Raw genomic sequence first — 16,894 nt, forward strand, 5'->3', positions numbered from 1 at the left:
TCAAGAAAAGGTGCTTAAAGAAAGATTTCTTGTATGCCTTTTTTTTTTTTTTTAAAAAAAAAAAGCTAATAAAGGATTGTAAATGTCACATTCGGGTTTTTTTTAAATCTCAGCTAATCTTGCCATAGTTTTGAATGTTTGCCAAAATATGGCTTAATTAAAATTCTACCAATTTAAAGTACAGGCATTCAGTTTTGTCCCAGATAAAAGATTTTCTGTGGAAATTAGGATGTGGGAGGAAGAAAAAAAACCCCTGCTATTTATTTTACTTGTTCTAGGCTCCAGTTTACTTTATGGCCTTCTTTTAAGATCCTCTATTATCCCCTCTTTTTGAGAGTAGGATGAGGAAGGAGATGAAATGGCCTGTAGGAAGGAGCTTAAGGCTAGAGGGACTGTGGGGCTTTGTAGTTGCTGGTGAAATGTGAACAGCATGAAACTGTTTTTTCAGGAAAACTAAGATTAACTGGAAGACAGGAGAAGGTGTGTTACACTATGTTTTGTTCTATAGAACTATTTTTCCCGTGTACTTTATCAGCGGTACATTATTACCCCTTTTCATACGTTGGTTGCTGATGAATACAAAAGCGGGATTTACTGGCAGCTTGCACTTGGCTGAATACAGCCTTGTTTTTGATTGAGGCCATGATGGATATATGAACTTGGCTGAATTGCCATTTGACCTTTTCTGAGAAACTTATTTTTGGCAGGCAGATGGAGGAAATATGTTAGCAGATAAAATGAATGTCTGTGTTTAATATGGAGGAATTTTAATCTCTGGTGTTTTCTGTCTGCGGATTTGGAAGTCAGGTGTAGGATGTAATACATACACCTTGGAATGATTCAGTTCTTAGAGCTCACGTGAGTGGTTGAGGAAATGTGGAGCATTATTCACACAGCATACCTCTTAAAAACGACTGATTCCCACTAGTAGTGTGGACGCTTTGAAAATTCCTTCAGGACACTACGGCTTCTCTATTGCTAATTCTTTGCTGGTAGTTCTGTTGATGCAAAACAATCTCTTGTCAGAGTAATGAAGTGTAATGCACTGTGTTAGTATTTTCCCTCTTTCAGGCCTGTATGGTTTATCGTAGGAAAAGGATGACTAATGATTAAAAGGCGGACTTTGTGCTTGTGTTTACAGTGTTTTTCCCCTCAATTACCATTTTTCTCCTGTTTTGGGTTTGGGGTTTTTTTACATTTACTTTTTTCTTGATGTTCTTTCCCCCTCCTGTTTTTGGCCACAGGAAGACACGGAGCCATGGTATTCTCAGCAAGTGTACGCAAGATACTGGAGGCACTATGACTTCGCCATGCGCTGGTTGCGTAGGCACCAGAAAGCCTACAGGAAGGCCATGGAGTCCTTTTATCACCTACCACAGCATCCTTCTGGAGCCTCTTCAAGCAGCCGCTACTCAGATTGGGATGGGAATGATCTCCCACGTACCCACAACTATTCTTCCAGCTGTAGCCCACATGGCAGAGCTCAGTACCGTGGGGGAGCTCGGCCATACACAGATGCCCAGCAAGGGAGGGAGGATGCCCATAGGGGCTCCGAAATGGAAGAGGACGACTCTGAGTCTGAAGGAGAAATAGAATATGACTTGAGTAACATGGAAATCACAGAGGAGCTTCGTGAGTTTTTTGCACAGACGGAGAGACACCGGGAAGAGCTGCGTAAGTCCGTGCCTGATCTGTGTTTTCTGGTATTTGGTGACCATAACGTTAAGTGGTGGATGGCTTCAGTGTTTACAGGTGTTGTAACAGTTCACAGAAACAGGCACTGCAAGGGAGCAAGCCAAACAGAATGAAGCAGGCAAAACTTCAAGGCCAGGCTGGAGGAGGCTTTGAGCAACCTGGTCTAGTGGAAGGTGTCCCTGCCCATGGCAGGGGGGTTGGAACTAGATGGTCTTTAAGGTCCCTTCCAACCCAAACAATTCTATGATCCTGTGAAAACAGGTGCGTGCACGTAAGCACCGTTCATTACAGATACATGTCAGAAAATGAAGGTTTTTCATTAAGAAAGAAAATTATGACTGTGCAGAGGAGAATAACGCACTTGTCCAGAAGACAGTATTCATCTTCAGAGCTGATTCCAGAATTTTTATGGTTAAATATAGTTAACGTGCTATATGTCTGAGAGGGGAACCCAGAGGAAGTGCTTTACTACATCAGTAAACCCTAGAATAAGCCTCAGTGTATTTTATAACACGGAGCAGCCATTTTGTTTATTATTCTTTGGCTAACCCAACAGTAAAATTCCATGACCTTTTTCTTCTCCCCCTGCATCCCTCGGGTACTCTTCATTCTGTACTATACCACAAGTTTCTCTTTGTTTTGCATGTTGATCTGGACCCAAGTCCTTAAGTAGGGAGTATAAGCCAAAGACTTAGGATTTTTCTCAGGTCTTGATCCTCAGAGGCATTGGTCATCTTTGTTTCTGTGAAATCCTTAAAAGAAATAAAAGATTATGTTGGACTTTTTTGATGCTTTACTGCATATTTGCTGGCAAAATTATTAACTTTTTCAAGAAAGCGGCATGATGAAAATAAGTTTTCCCATATGACTCCACTAAGAAATACCCAGAATGAATATTTAGTAGAGCTTTCTCTGAAAGAGGGAAACTCTAGTTATCAGAAGAAAGTGAGCTAGGGAGCTCGGTGGTAGTGCCTGACGTGCACCCCTCTCTCCTCGTGCTTCTGCAGAATCGGCTGCGTGTTCTCTGCTGAAACATTCTTTTGATGAGGTACAAGTTGCTTTAAGATGCTCTGCTACTTCTGTATAATCAGTAAATTTTCTCTAAATTTATTTTGTCTTTATGGTTAGTGGTGTTCAGAGGTGTGTGAGTGATGGAAGTGGTATCGGGAAATTGGGAAATCTGGGCTCAGAGATGTTCTCTGTCACAAATAGCCTGTACGAACTTGGTGTAGCTATTTAATCTCTTCCAGACCCCTCACAACCAGCTGCTCCTGCTAAAAATATGATTTGATTCTTTATGATGAGCAGGTGAATGGAGAAGAGGTTTGTAGGTCAGAGTACAGATTTTTACTTTTGTTCCTTCCACCACAGTGGTACTTGGAGCCTTTTGGCATAATTAGGTCTCTGCTGTGTGCCATGTACTAGCCTAGTTCTGAGTAATGAATGGTGCTATCTAAATCCTAATTAGAAATACAATATGATCTTGTTCAGAAATAATATTTTCTTGTGCAGTGGGGAAAAAGGAAAATAGAATAAATTTTTAATCTGTTGAAGCTTCTCAAAGGAAGAAACATAAGCAACAGGAGGAGGGAAAAATCATTGTTTCCCTGATGGTGTGGAAATGAGCTAGTATGGAAACCGTTTTGAAGGCAGTACTGCTCTGCTTTAGGAGGTAGTGTTATTAATTTTCCTGGATGCTGTTTTTGAACAAAATTAAATTTAGGGGTTCATTAAGCTGCAATCCATAATGATGCTGTTGTTTCATACTGTGCTGAAGAATGGTTGTTTCATACTGTATCAGTGCTGAAGAAGACAGTGCATCCACAAAAGAATCTCACAGTTACTTAAGTATTTCCCCTCTGATGCCTTTTCCTTTCAATCCAAACTGTATGTCCTGTACTGCCTCCCCTACCTTAGGAGCAGATCTGTAGAGAAACTTGGGCACTATGAAGCTCAGTAAGGTCTGAAATATAGGCGTCCATCTCTGGAAGAGATGTTTGTAATGTTGAGGTAAGAGTTTTAAATTTTCTCTGAACTGGATGAGACCATTTGGGCACGTCAGAGGAGAATACCACCAGTAGTGACCTCGATGCCCAGGTGAAGCCAGCTATTAGAAAACATGAGAGACAGCCTTCCCTTTAATGTTCTCTTTCTCTGGCATAAATAAGGGGCTCCAGGTGGAGCTCACAGCCTTTGACCCCTGTACCTTGATATACATGTGGGAGCAGACACCTGTCTTGCTCTTCTTGTAAAATGAATGCTATGCAAGGGTTTGATACAAGTTTATTGGCAGCTTACTGAAGTGTGAGACACATGGGAAAAGAAGAGTAATGGGACAAATAGAAAGCAGATTTTGGCACGTAAGGAAGGGGACACTTGTGCAGAGGAGAGAGGTCTGATGTATCTTTGTGAAGGATGACTTTCATTAGTCTGGTGTTTTCAAGCCCTGCAAAATTAGGAAATACTACACGGCCTTAGTGCAGCTATTTTGGAAATGCATAATGAGAGTTTTGATTTACCACATTAAGATACAGCTGGTTCTCACACACGATCCATGTCTCATCAACACATAGAAGGATAATTAAATGGACTAAAATCAATGCTAGCTGATGTCAGACTCTCTGCTTCTAATGCCTAATCTAGAGTCTGGAGGTAAATGTGATCACAGACATCAGAAGGTAATATCCTCCAAACTTTAACTCTGGAAGACTTGAAAATGCCCGAGATGTAGGTGGGAAAGGCATTTGTGTCTGTATGGTGAAATACGAGTATTAACACTAATGGCAAAGAGAGAAGTTTCAAAGAGAAGAAAGCCATCATGTCAGACCAGCCAGAGGAGAAAACTTCAAGTTTATTTCATCTTTTAGTAACTGCCACAAACTTGAAGAACAAGCAGATTCCTCACTTGCATTTTTTTTGTTTTGTTTTCACCGTGGGCATTTGCAGTGGTTGGCTGACTTGCACAGTAAAGCCTTCGAAATTGGCAAACTCTGAGCATGGTTTAACACTTCAGCAGTGATACAGTTGTTCCAACCAGCCTCTTTTAAAATGACCACTTTTTTTTTGTCTTTGAATTCACGTCAAATTCTTCCTAGTTTTTATATTCGTGTCATGTGTTCCAGTCAAGTTATGTGTTCCTGGAATGCCCTGAAGTAATTGTGAGCAGAGTTTTGCTGAGACTGTATGAACTCAGATGTATTAATGCACTGCAAACTTATCTCATATTCTAGATACACAGCGCATTTGATAAAAATTCCTTCCAGACAGTTTGAATTCCTTTCTTCCTCAGTTCTTTCTTCATATAGAATCAGAATTATCTAGTGGTTCTATTTGTTAGGGGGTTTTGGCATGCTAGTCTGCTGTTCTGGTTCTTCTGGTAGCTGGTGATCTTATTATGCTGTGATTCTTGGATGTTCTTAGTTGCATCTGAAAGCCTTCCCTCGGGCTGTTGGAAAGCATGGAGTTCCTTTTCTGGGTTACCATACCTGTCAGCCCTAGGTAGTGTACTGAACTCTCCAAGCGTCTTAGGTGTAGAGGACAGAATACAGTCAGTTGCCTTTTTATATTTGCAAGAATTAAAAGGACAAAAACTAAGAAAAAACTATTCACAAGCCTAACAATTCAGTAATTGCTAATTGCACATATTTGTTATACTTTTTAATTTAGCCTTTGAAACTTAGTTTGTCCTGATGGAATTTTTCTTTGTTCCGTTTTTACATACAAGAGAAGTTAGCTACTGTAATTGAGTGGCTGCAGCATTGCGAGTACATTGAGAACCATTCCGTAGTAGTCAGCAGGCGATGAGACAACGTCCGTTATTTAAAAACAAAGGAAAGGAAAGTAAAGTACCGTCATGTCGGTTCGTTACTGAAGGATAATAGTCTGTCAGTTGGTAATGCCGTGACTAGTTTTTTCCATTAAAGCCTCTGTTTGTATTGCCCACACATACCCTCCAGCTTTTCCCAAAATAATGTTGTCTCAACTTAAAATTTTCATGCCAGATGGAAAACCTTTACCAAAAAAAAAAAAAAAAAAAAGGAAAGGAAATGGTGAATGAAGATGTTTATTTCAAATCTGCAATTTCTGTTTTTTCCCCTCGGGTTTCTTTTACTCTGAAAGATGACAGTTGCCACTGCCTCTTCCATGATGAGGGAGTAATGGAATTTTCCACAGTTTGAGTAGTACCGGATCCATGAAGCTTTTGGTTTCAAGGCTTGTATGCTTCAGTGGAATATAGACTTTGATGCAGGTTTCTGCCACCATGTTTTCCTTTGCTTTTGAAATGCTTCTCCCTGTTCTTTGTCTTGTCTTTTTCTCCATCAGACTGTAGCTCAGATTCTTGTTTTTGGTCACCAGCAGCTTTTTTCATTTCTTCTTCCCTACCCTAAAGTGTCAAAGCAGTGTGGATGGTAACCTTACAGATAATCTGCTTAACTTCCTTGGCTTCGTCAGCCTTGTTGCCACATGAACTTTTACCACTATCTTTAGAAGTTGAATTGCTGAAGCTTCTGAGAAATGCCTGCGAAAGAAGAGTGCTCTGTAACATGTGTGGGTGCTTGCAAGATGCTTTTGAAGCACATCCTTTTCTAAACTGAAGGAGAAATGTGAAAGGCTCTCCTTCTGTACCACATCTCTGCTTTTGGTGATTGAACCTTTTATTGTGTAGCAGCAAAATCTTCTCAAGTAAGCACACAGTGACCAGTGTAGAGGCCATGTTATTTGGTATTGGAAGCCAACAGCTGAGAAAATTTCTCCTTGCTAGAGAAACAAGGAAAAGTGCCACAATTTTCACCGCTTTAATATTGAAAAACTAATCTGTACTTGCAAAAACAGAGGGTCTGAATTGCATTTGGAGAGCAACTGTTGGGCACAGTTTTATATCCCTTTCATAAGAGGCAGGGTTATCTGGAACAGGTTGCCCAGAGAAGCTGTGGATGCCTCATCCCTAGGAGTGTTCAAGGACAGGCTGGATGAGGCTTTGAGCAACCTGGTCTAATGGAAGGTGTCCCTGCCCATGGCAGGGGGGTTGGAACTGGATGGTCTTTAAGGTCCCTTCCAACCCAAACCATTCTGTGATTCTTTGTACAAAGAGTATCAGTTTGGGAACACAGCCTTTCTGGAATATGTGATAGTTCAGAACATGTCCTTGGATCTAATACTAGAGACAAAGATTGGTCTCAGAAGAATGTATAACTCTGCTGTGTGGACCTATGTCTTTCCTGTCAATCCAGCACATTTTGCCATGAATGGACATTACGCTGTACGTGCTGCTAGAGGAACTGAATTACGGTGTATTTGAGTTACAGCATGTTTATAGCTATGAGCATGGGAAAAGAAGTTCATGGTAAGAGTGTAATTGCAGTGTAGGCATTGCTTTAAGCAGGATGCCAGGATGTCAAACACCTCTCTTACATTTGATGGACATGAGGAATGCCTCATTAATATGTATTTTCATATTATGACAGTTAAAGTTTGGAAACCTGTATTTGAAATTGTTACCCTTAGTCTTTCTAATGTGTTGCTGTTACAACAGTGGAAATAGTACATACTTCAGGTGGCTTGTTGAAAGGCTCAGTTTGTTCATATTTGTAAGGGATTTTGAGTAGCTCAGCAGGAGGCCAGCAAAAGCTTTGAGTAGTAGAAGAATAAATAATATGAGTTGTTCATTCCAGACCTTTTGCTAGCAGTTAAGTTAGATGTCATCCCTGTGACCAGAAGGCATCCTGTCAACTTCATCTCTACTGAACAAATACAGGATACGAACTACCCTTTCTCCCAGAGAGCTGTTATCCACAAGTTACTCAGGAGTCAGTAGAAGTCTGGTATTCATGCATTGCTGCTGCTCTTAGTGCTGTGGTGAAATTCATTCTAACTGGATTTGTCTTGAGGATATGAGAATAAAATGTGCAGGACAGAGACAACTCATTGCTCCCCTCAGCTGCCTTGTCCCTCACCATCTGTGTGCTAGATCTGCTTTTGATGGCTGTTTCTTGATAGCTGCTGGTCTTAGAAGCATCCTCTGGGAACAGGTCTGTAGCTTGCTCTGTCATACACACGGCCACTTTCTTAGCTTGTGAAACTTTCTCTTTACAAAGAAAATAGGTGTAGTAATTCAGTTTCAGGTCAGACAGAGTGCCAGCACCTGTTCTGTGTCCGTGCGGTTTCCAAGGCTTGAGGGCATTGCTGTGACATACCTGGGCTCCACACAGCTTTGGCAAAGAGCCACCAGACAGACCCCAGGGCTGAGGCCACGTGTGGAACAAGGAATCCGTCCGCAGTCCTGTTGGCAGAGCAAAAGTAGCTTGCAGAAGGCTGTTACAGAAGATGGCTTCATATGGGAGCAGTTTGGTGTGGGAAGACAAGACCCTACTTACGCTTAGAACTGGTGCTGGTAATTTATCGAAGGCAGGTCTGCCTGCTTGCCTGTGCCATTAGCATCCACAGCTGCTCCAAGTGGCTCCCCGGTCTTCATTCTTTGTCCCTGCAGGGAGCCTGCGAAAGCCGCTGCAGCTGCTGTGGCAAGGAGCAGGTGAGACCATGCTGACAGACACAGCTCTAGGGAGAATGGTATAAAAGCTGCTCTGTGCTAATCACTTGTCTCAGACAGTCTGTCTTCACAGCTCGTGCACTTCTCCATTTCCCCTAAAATTCCTCGATTACTGGTGTCATCTAGGTGCCACACACAGCATTTCCGGATCTCTAAGTGAATTTACTTGCTCTGACTCAGTTCTGTGCTGATAAACCTGAATACATCCACCTGTAGCATGATACTCTCAGCCCTGTAAGTGGACAGTGACAGTGTGACACTGAATTAAGCACTTTTTAACACAACGGGGTTTGTCTCTACCTGGGGGAACTGTTGCTGTAGGAAGAATGTTTATAAAGTTTCAGGGTGTACAGTGCTGGAGGCGATTGTGAAAAGCGCTGCCAAGGACCAAGGTGGAAATGAATGTAATGACGTTGTGTGCTTTCTATGCACTTGATCCACAAAATCTGCTCAGAATCTGCAACAGAGCGTGGCAGCAAAATATCTCAAGCATTACATGTTCGGGGGTCTCTGTTACAAAGCAAACCTCTTGTACAGGTTTGCTTGGAGACGCATAACTTCCCACTGCTAATTGTGATGAGGTGGTGTTAATGCCGAGACTTCAGAGGCACTATTTGCTTTTCAACATCTCTCACCCTGCCTCAGTTTTATCAGAAGCATCCAGATGGAATTCACATCGGATATCCAAAATAATAAACTTTCTCTTCCAGCCATGCCTTCCAGGAAGAAGGGAGCTAGTCATTTATACCCAAAGGATGAGGCATCTTAAACCCCAAGGTGCAAGTGAACGTTGTCACTCTTTATCTTTTCCAGCAGCTGGGCTGAGCACCTGGGCCACCTTGTGATGTGATCTGCTGTGAAGCCCGTTTCGAGGAATCTGAAAGCACCTCCTGCTCTAGGAATTTGTGTCCAATTTCTTTTTATTTGGACCTGTAACTCAGGGGTGATAGCACTTCCCTGTCCCTCAGGAAAACAGCGAAGGTTGGTAGGACAATGCACCAAGACACATTTCTGCTGCAGACATATGAAGTACTCGGTGCAGATTGATCCAGCTGTTCATTGGTGTGACGGTTGTTACAGGCCTCCCAAGTACCCAAACGCGCTATTTTCAAGGACACATGTTTAAGTTGTCAGAGCGCTGCCCTGCAGCACACTCAAATCACAGAGACAATGTAAAATGGAGAAGAGATCTTGAATGGATCCTTGTACTGAAATAAATAACAGGGGTGTTACACTGTTGATACTATTGAATGTTCACATTTGGTCAGATAAGAATCTCCTGGATTTAATTTCATCTGTAATTGCTGAAGTGGTGGTCGTTGATCTAAAAGTCAGCTCTGTATTCACAGAAATTGGAGAAACTTTGCCAAAGAATGGAGGTATCCAAAGAGCATGCTGGGCCTCAATTTTCATATGGTTGTTCAAATGCTGACAAGCTGGTGCTGCTGTTCTCTCACCCTGCACGAGCCTCGCAGAGCACCTTTCAGTTCTCGGCACAATTTCTGCTGTGGTTGCCGAGCAGAAGGGTTGGAAGATTTGCTTTCAAATTCAGTAGTTGTCATTACTTTGGGATTCTTGGCCACTGGTATGGTGGGAAGGAGGCTGAAAAAACACAGGAGAGTCCAGACTATGGAGACTGCATCATGTGTGACACGTTGGTGGAGGAGGTGTTGAGGTGATCGACAGCAGAGCATCTGGCTGGCTTGGGAGGAGTGCAGGAGGAAGTATCTGCCTCCTCCTGATCTCTGCCTTTCTCAGTAGGTAACGCTGGTGGTGTGTAGTTATTTGCATTCCCTGCTTTTGCTGTTCTTCCTGTGGCGTTAGATACTGGCCTCTGTCACGCACAGACTGTCAGGCTACGTAGGCTGGTGGCTCTCCTTGTGTAAAGTCTTCATCAAGTCACTCAAACGCTTCCTTCACGTGTGAATTGCCCCATCCAGGTGGCAGAAGGGGAGACACAGAGCTCCTGCTTGCTAAGCAGTAGAACTCCGCTTGCGGAAGGGCAGGATGTCAGCCGCCTTTCTGGAAGGAGACAGTGCTCAGACTTAATAGTCCAGCAACCAACTCTGGAATTATTTCTAGTGTGAAACATTTCCCTTTTTCGGGATGAACGATAGGTGTGCATCTGCAGGTCTTCTCTGGCATGCTTTCCCAGTGGTTTTTGTTGTGTTTTTAACACTGGACGTGGCAATTATCCTTATGTATTAAAGTGTGTTTCATTTACTAGAATGCTGAAATGAACAATGAGAAACTCGGAAGATCAGAGGTAAACTAAGTTTCCTCAGCCCTTTCTTTCACAAGCTGTGATGTATTTTGCTGATTCCTTTAGTCTGACTGTCTTTCCAGACGGCTCTTTCAAAATGATTGGTCAGGCAGCCTGCTCTGGTTTACTAACAGCATGGAAAAAATGCATATTTACTTGCTGAAATTAAATTTATCTGGATCAGCTTGTTATTTAATGCCGCATGTCTGCGGTGATACTGACTTACAGACCTGCCAGTTAACTGAAAGGTCAGTTTGTAGCCTGAGTATGCTTCCTTGCCGAAAATCAATGACATGGTTACGGGTTGCTCTTAAAAGGGTATTTCAAATGTTTTTTTTATAAAGGTGCAGATTTCCCTGCATATATTACTGAGTTGCTTTCTGATGTCATACAGTAAAACAAAGTTGATTTCGGCAGCGTGACCTGTGAGTCAAGAAATAAATTTCAGTGTAAAGTTTGAATGTGTGAGTTTGAAAAGAGACTGGTACAGGCTGCTTCCTTTTTTCTTTTTTTCCTCTTTGCCTGAAAGCACCAAACTTTCAGTATTGTTACCCGTCTAGCGCTCTGTACACGATGGAACACTTTCTTCCAAGTGCATGTGCTTAATTTCTATTCAGGGCATATGTAAAAAAAAAAAAGATTGTGAAACTCTTGTTTCTTCAATGTGCTGGTTTGCTTTTAAAGAAGCACTTTTAAATATGAACATTTCCTTTTTCAGTCTCCTCTGTGCCATATATATGTGTGTGTATATATGGATACAGTTATATATAGATTTAAGTAATCCTTCTGTTTACTCTAGCGCTGGTGTCCTTGCCTGGCGTCAGCATTGTTGCCATCAGCGACAGATTGGAGTTGTTTTGGGGGATGGGAGTGCAGAGTCAGCTGGTCTGTATTTAATCTTATTGCTTGATCCTTGCTAGGGGCAGCTGCCAGTGCCTGGTCCTGTACTCATTTCCAAGCACTGGTCTGTCAGCAGCTTCCCGGCTGTTTAGTTCTGTCGAATGGCACAAGCATACGGGCTGGCCACCTCAGTGTCTCTGGTGTGGTACAGACCGCGATTACGCTGGGCTCGCCTGGGTGTTTGCTACCCTAGATGCACATACACCTGATGATGAATTAGATGTAGAGCATTTTAGGCTTTCACTTGAGGTTCCCCTGAGCTGGCTGGTTGCATCGGGTTTATGGAGTTCGATTGTTTCGGTTCCCTTTCTGGTTGGAATAAGAACGTAACGTCTTAAGGGTTTAATTGTGGAAGGTAATAGAAGAAAATAAAAGAAAGGTGATTTGTGGTTTAGCTGGGCAGTAACTAGTGTAACCTATTGACAATGTAAGCATATGTGGCCAGGGAGGCTTGTATTGTTTCCATCTAGGATCTTTGGCAGTTTGTTCTGGAGACCCTAAGACTGCCCTTCTTGGGTTTTAATCTTGTTCAAAACCAGAAATCGTCATCTTTATTCTCCAGTTAACTTTGTAACTTTTTAGGTAACCCACAGATTTCAAAATAATGTGAGATAATTAATTCTTTAAAACTGTCTTTCAGGTAGGAAAGCATTAGATTCCGTTTTTACAGATTGATTACACTGATGCATGGGGTTAATCAACTTGAGAGTGATACGTACCACCCAGTATCAACAATGGAACACCTTGCTTCTAACCTTACTCTCTGACTTTCTGTTCATTTTGATTTCAAAGGCAGTTTCTCTCCACTTGCTGTCTTGGTAAGTAATTTTGCCCTGTTTCTACGGAGCTGTTGTCTTTAAGGTTTGTAGAAATCCTGTATTGTAGTAAAAGAGAAGGTATCAAACGGAGTATGTCAGATCTGCAAAATCTGTTTGCTGTTTAGACAGCCTGTTGCAACTGCGTCTCAGGGGCACGGTCTCTCACCTTAGACTCTGTCCTGCTTTTACCGCTAGGTTTTCAGTCAGGCTGTGCTTCAATGGACACATCTCGGTGCCAAAGCCAGGTTAAGCAATTTTCCTTCCTAGCCGTTCACTCCTGCTCCAGTGCTGCCCCTTTAGTTCAGCACCTGTGGTGCCAGGACACTGAACTGTACCAGGATTGAAAATAGCTTGTTGGGGTTGGTGGGTTTTTTTGGGTTTTTTTTTTTTCAAGGTTTGGTTGGGAGTTTTTTTCTGGTAGGATTCATTGTGTGGCCCCTTAGACAAGTGTATCAGCATCCTTGGGGAGCCTGAGAGCTGAGGCATGCAGCTAAGGGAGAAGGAAGGGAGCAGAAAACTGCATAAGCTGGTTTTGTAGCTGAGGAAAGAAAAATGTCCGTGGAACCATGGTTTCAGCCTGCCACAAGCCTGCCAAGGAATCACATCTGCTCTTACTTCAAAGCCGGTAACAGAACACTGTCTTTTTTCTTGGGAATATTTCATTGCTTGTAGATATATGTGGTGAATTATTCAATTTCTTTTAACTCATTCCCTCCTCAACTAGTAGATGGAAAACCTGTCAGTGTGGATACTTGAGGTTTTAATGCCTTCACTGGTCTTGGTAGTTCTCTTTCATGGTGGTTGTGATTCTGGTGACTGAGACCTTATCCTTATAGGCAGTTACTCCCAGAATAAAGTCACTTTTTTCCAAATTAGTGTTTTCAAGCCAGCTACGGAATTTGATTTTTCTGCATAGATTAGACTGTGAATGTAGTGAGATACAGCCTAGCTGTCTCCAGTTCTTTGAAGATCAGACTTCCCCTGTTAAGAATAGGAACGGGGAAGTTATATTGTGTCATCTGTAATCCTTCTGTTACGTTTTTTGCAAGCACAAGGTTTTAAATTCAAGGAGAAGTTTAAACCTAAGTCTGTTTTCCCCAACTCAGTGTGCAGGTAGAATGGGGCTGTTCATTCCGCTGTATAATCATCACTCACATTTCAGTATGTTTCTGCAATTGCTGTAAGCTGCTTAGTGTGCCAAGGTAACCCTCCAGCAAGTGAGACTGTGCTGTTTTCGGCAACCTGGAATATCTTTCCTTACAGATGTGGGGCTAAGCCACAGTCGTTCGTATCTCACAGGCACTCCCACTGGTGGAAACACTTGTTCTGCAAAGCTTTGCCCTTGATAGAGAATAATGCTTGAGATGACAGCCCTCTGGAAATCCAGAGCACTGTAGAAATTAAACTCCTTGAATATCCTGTTTACAAATCCTCAGATTTAAATCCTTATTTTTGTTGGGATACCTTTAGGCAAAGATTATGATTTTCCCTGTGACGTGCCTGTTTAGTGCAAGGCATAATACGATAGTCTGATGCTACCACTTGAGAAAAGTTCACGCAGGTTTATGGTACAGGTACATAGCTTTTCCAGGGAGATGAAGAAGCTGGCATTTTGCACTGAGAAGCTTGTGTGGGCAGAGTATTTAACGCAGCAGATAGGCTTGTGGGAAGTGGCATTCAAAGAGAGAACTAGGAGGTTTTAATGAGTAGAAATGGGTAGTGTTTTCAACTCTCTTAGCGTGGGCTGCTCGAGATCAGCTCAGGTGGCACTTAAGGCAAGACGAGAAAGCTCAGAAAGCACACACGCAGCAGTAACAGAAAATCATTCATCATCTGAAATAAGCAGGCAAATCTGTGAACAGGGTTATAGGTCAGTCTGAAATCATGGAAAAGAAAAAAAACAGATGAAGGCTCGGGAAAGTGCAGTATTTCCTTGAAGAATAATGTGCTAACTAAGCAAGAAACTGCAAGTCAGTAAAGGCCATCTGACACTTAGGGGGAGCAAGCCCTTGGTCTCTTGCCATAAGTGCCGTCGTGTGGGGCAGAGCCCAGGAACGTGTCAGACCGCAGCGTGGGCATCCGGGGAGCTGCTGGGACGGCCGCTGGTGTCAGAAACGTCGTCAGCTTGCGTGTGCTTGCTGGCTACAGTGAGCTGAGGGCTGGAGATATAAATATTGAGCTAAAAGTGGTACAAGAAAACACTGTGCTGGGTATGAATCTTTCAGTGCCTACATTAAAAATCCAAAGTAGGTAATTACCCTCCCTGCTTTTATCTCCTTTCAGTGTTGAAAAGTCTCTCCATGGAGACTTCTTTTCAGTAAGGAATAGGTTTGGGGTTTGGTTTTGAGGTTGGTTTTTTCCTTGGGTTTTTTGGGGGGTTGTTTTTCTTAATAAGAAAAGGATGAATTCCAGACAGGAATTTTTTTTTCATTACTACTTAAGCTTCTCAAGGGATATGACAAAGAAAGAAAAGTGGATCAAACAATGGAAAGTATATGACATTTTCCTTTCTTATAAAATAAGAGAAACGAGACATCTGAGTTTCAAAGGGAAAATTGCTTACGTCTTGAAGGGTCATAGTTTTGCTGAAAGTAAGTAAGAGGGTGTTTGTGTGCATATGAAGCCTCAAATGCAGAGAATAGCTAAGGTACTGGTTACTGTTTATCCTGCTTTTGGCAGTCCCCGAGGATGGGAGGTAGTTGTCTGTATTTGTTCAATCTTCTTTTCACCTCGTGTACCCCAGATTAAGAGTCATCTGTAAAAGGTGGGCAAAGGAAGGGCAGTGTGGGGGGAACAACACCAACAGCCCAAAACTTTGATTCAGAAGGCCTGGAATCACTGATGATGTCCCAGGATGCAGTATGAGTTGGGTAGAGATCTTGGTATTCCTTAAAAATGAAGAAAAAAAGGTATTTATTGTGTTTGGAAAAAGATGTCTGAACTGGTTTTGGCCAGGTAATGGTGACTTCCCAGCAGAGCTGGACCCGGTAGGAACAAGTTAATTCAGAAAAGTGCTTCAAGAGAGGAAGAGCATTTTTGGGAAGAAACGGAACTGACCAATTGGGATAATGTCAGCAGTGCTTCTCCTTTGTGCAGGAACCAACCGCCACTGCAGCTGCCTGCCTGGCGAACGTTTGCAAAACACTGTTCCACGACTGGGGGAGGCTTGCCAGTAGTTGAAGCTGAATGCTGTAAAAGAAAGGGGTTTATTTCAGGCTGTGCGAAGGGGAGGGAGGAACTACTTAGCGTTGTGTAAAAATTATTTGTTTCATATTTCTAACTTTGCGGCACAATGACTTGCAGATTTGGAGTGTGAAACTCTGATTTCAGAATGAGCTGGGGACTTTGCTGCTGCAGGCTGAGAATTAGTGTTTTGATAAACCTGGCTACCTAATTCGTGGATGAATGTTTGCTACTTTCTTCAGAGAAATTCTGGCTGCCTCTATAGGTTTAGGGCTATAGACAGTTTATAGCTTTGTTTGGTGTTTTTCATTGTCAGATTCTTGTTGTCATCTTTTTGACAAAGATGAGGGTTGCACCTTTAGCTCACGTAGCATTGGTTTGCTTTGTTCTTAAAGTAGATTTTGAAGTAATGGAAAGAACCCGAACCATTGGAAACAAGAGCAGTTCTACTTACCAGCCCCAGCCCCACCGAACAAAGTTTAGTGTGCATCTCAGCAAGAGAAAACTTTCTTTGCTGTCATCTATTTCTTATTTCTGTGTTCACCTGAAAGTACCACTTTTGGAAAAGCAGTAGTTTACATACCCATTTAGTTCCATTGCTTCTCTTTCCTTGGTTGTCCATGGCAGCAGAGTGCCGTCACTGACAGTGGAGTTTGTCGTGGCAGCATCTCTCCACAGATAACTGAGTTGAAACTGCAGCATGTTCCACACAGCTACAGTGGCATTACCAGCATCAGCTGCCAGGCTCTGTGCTCAAATTCAGCCTTTGACCCAAAAAAATTGTGGGTCCCTGCAGCAGATTTCTGTCCCCAGCCCCTGCCTGGACTCTGTAGACCTGTTTTATGTGTCTGAGAATCTGAAATAGGGTCACTCTGGGAATACTTGAACCAGTAGCTATGGAATAGTAGAAGTCAGGTTAGGAAGTTAAGGGCACTACATCTGATTAGTGTAAAGTAAAACATATATTCCAGTCGTTTGTGAGATAATTTTGAGAATGGAATTTAAAATGGTATCATTATTATTTTGATTGTTAGCATTAGCACTGCGGGTTTATGGACTACTCTGTGCTACAGAATGGAGATTGATGCACACTAAACTGTAATCCACCCATCCATCATAAAGCTTCTGCTAGAGACCCATTTAATTTCAAAACAGAAGAATTCATTATCCATCTCCAGAGAAATTAATTTTTCGTAAGTGTTATTGTGTGCAATGAGCTATCTGAGAGCATCCCACGGCAAGCGAGCGCGGAAGCAGCTGTCTCTAGCATGCAGCTACGGCACTAATGAATAAAAATTTTCCATGGGCAGTACAGAAGTACAAGTAATTATCTTTCTGCCACAAGAGAGGGCTTGCAGTGACAGGACAAGTGGTAACGGGTTTAAACTGAAAGTGGAGAGGTTTAGATTAGGTATCAGGGAAAAATTCTTCCCAGACTGGGTGGTGAGGAACTGGAACAGGTTGCCCCGAGAAGCTGTGGATGCACCA

General features: G+C 42.5%; 1 protein-coding gene across 1 annotated transcript in view; it reads left to right on the top strand.

The window, feature by feature from the left end:
- Window positions 1–16,894, top strand: part of GEMIN8 (gem (nuclear organelle) associated protein 8) — a 20,781-nt gene that overhangs the window by 1,527 nt on the left and 2,360 nt on the right. Inside the window, exon 2 of the mRNA XM_010150495.1 lies at window positions 1,245–1,674. Within this exon, the coding sequence (XP_010148797.1) occupies window positions 1,245–1,674 (430 nt within the window). The remainder of the gene's footprint in view (window positions 1–1,244; window positions 1,675–16,894) is intronic.

Source organism: Eurypyga helias, unplaced genomic scaffold (genome assembly GCF_000690775.1).
Source record: "Eurypyga helias isolate BGI_N326 unplaced genomic scaffold, ASM69077v1 scaffold4744, whole genome shotgun sequence".
Lineage (NCBI taxonomy): Eukaryota > Metazoa > Chordata > Aves > Eurypygiformes > Eurypygidae > Eurypyga > Eurypyga helias.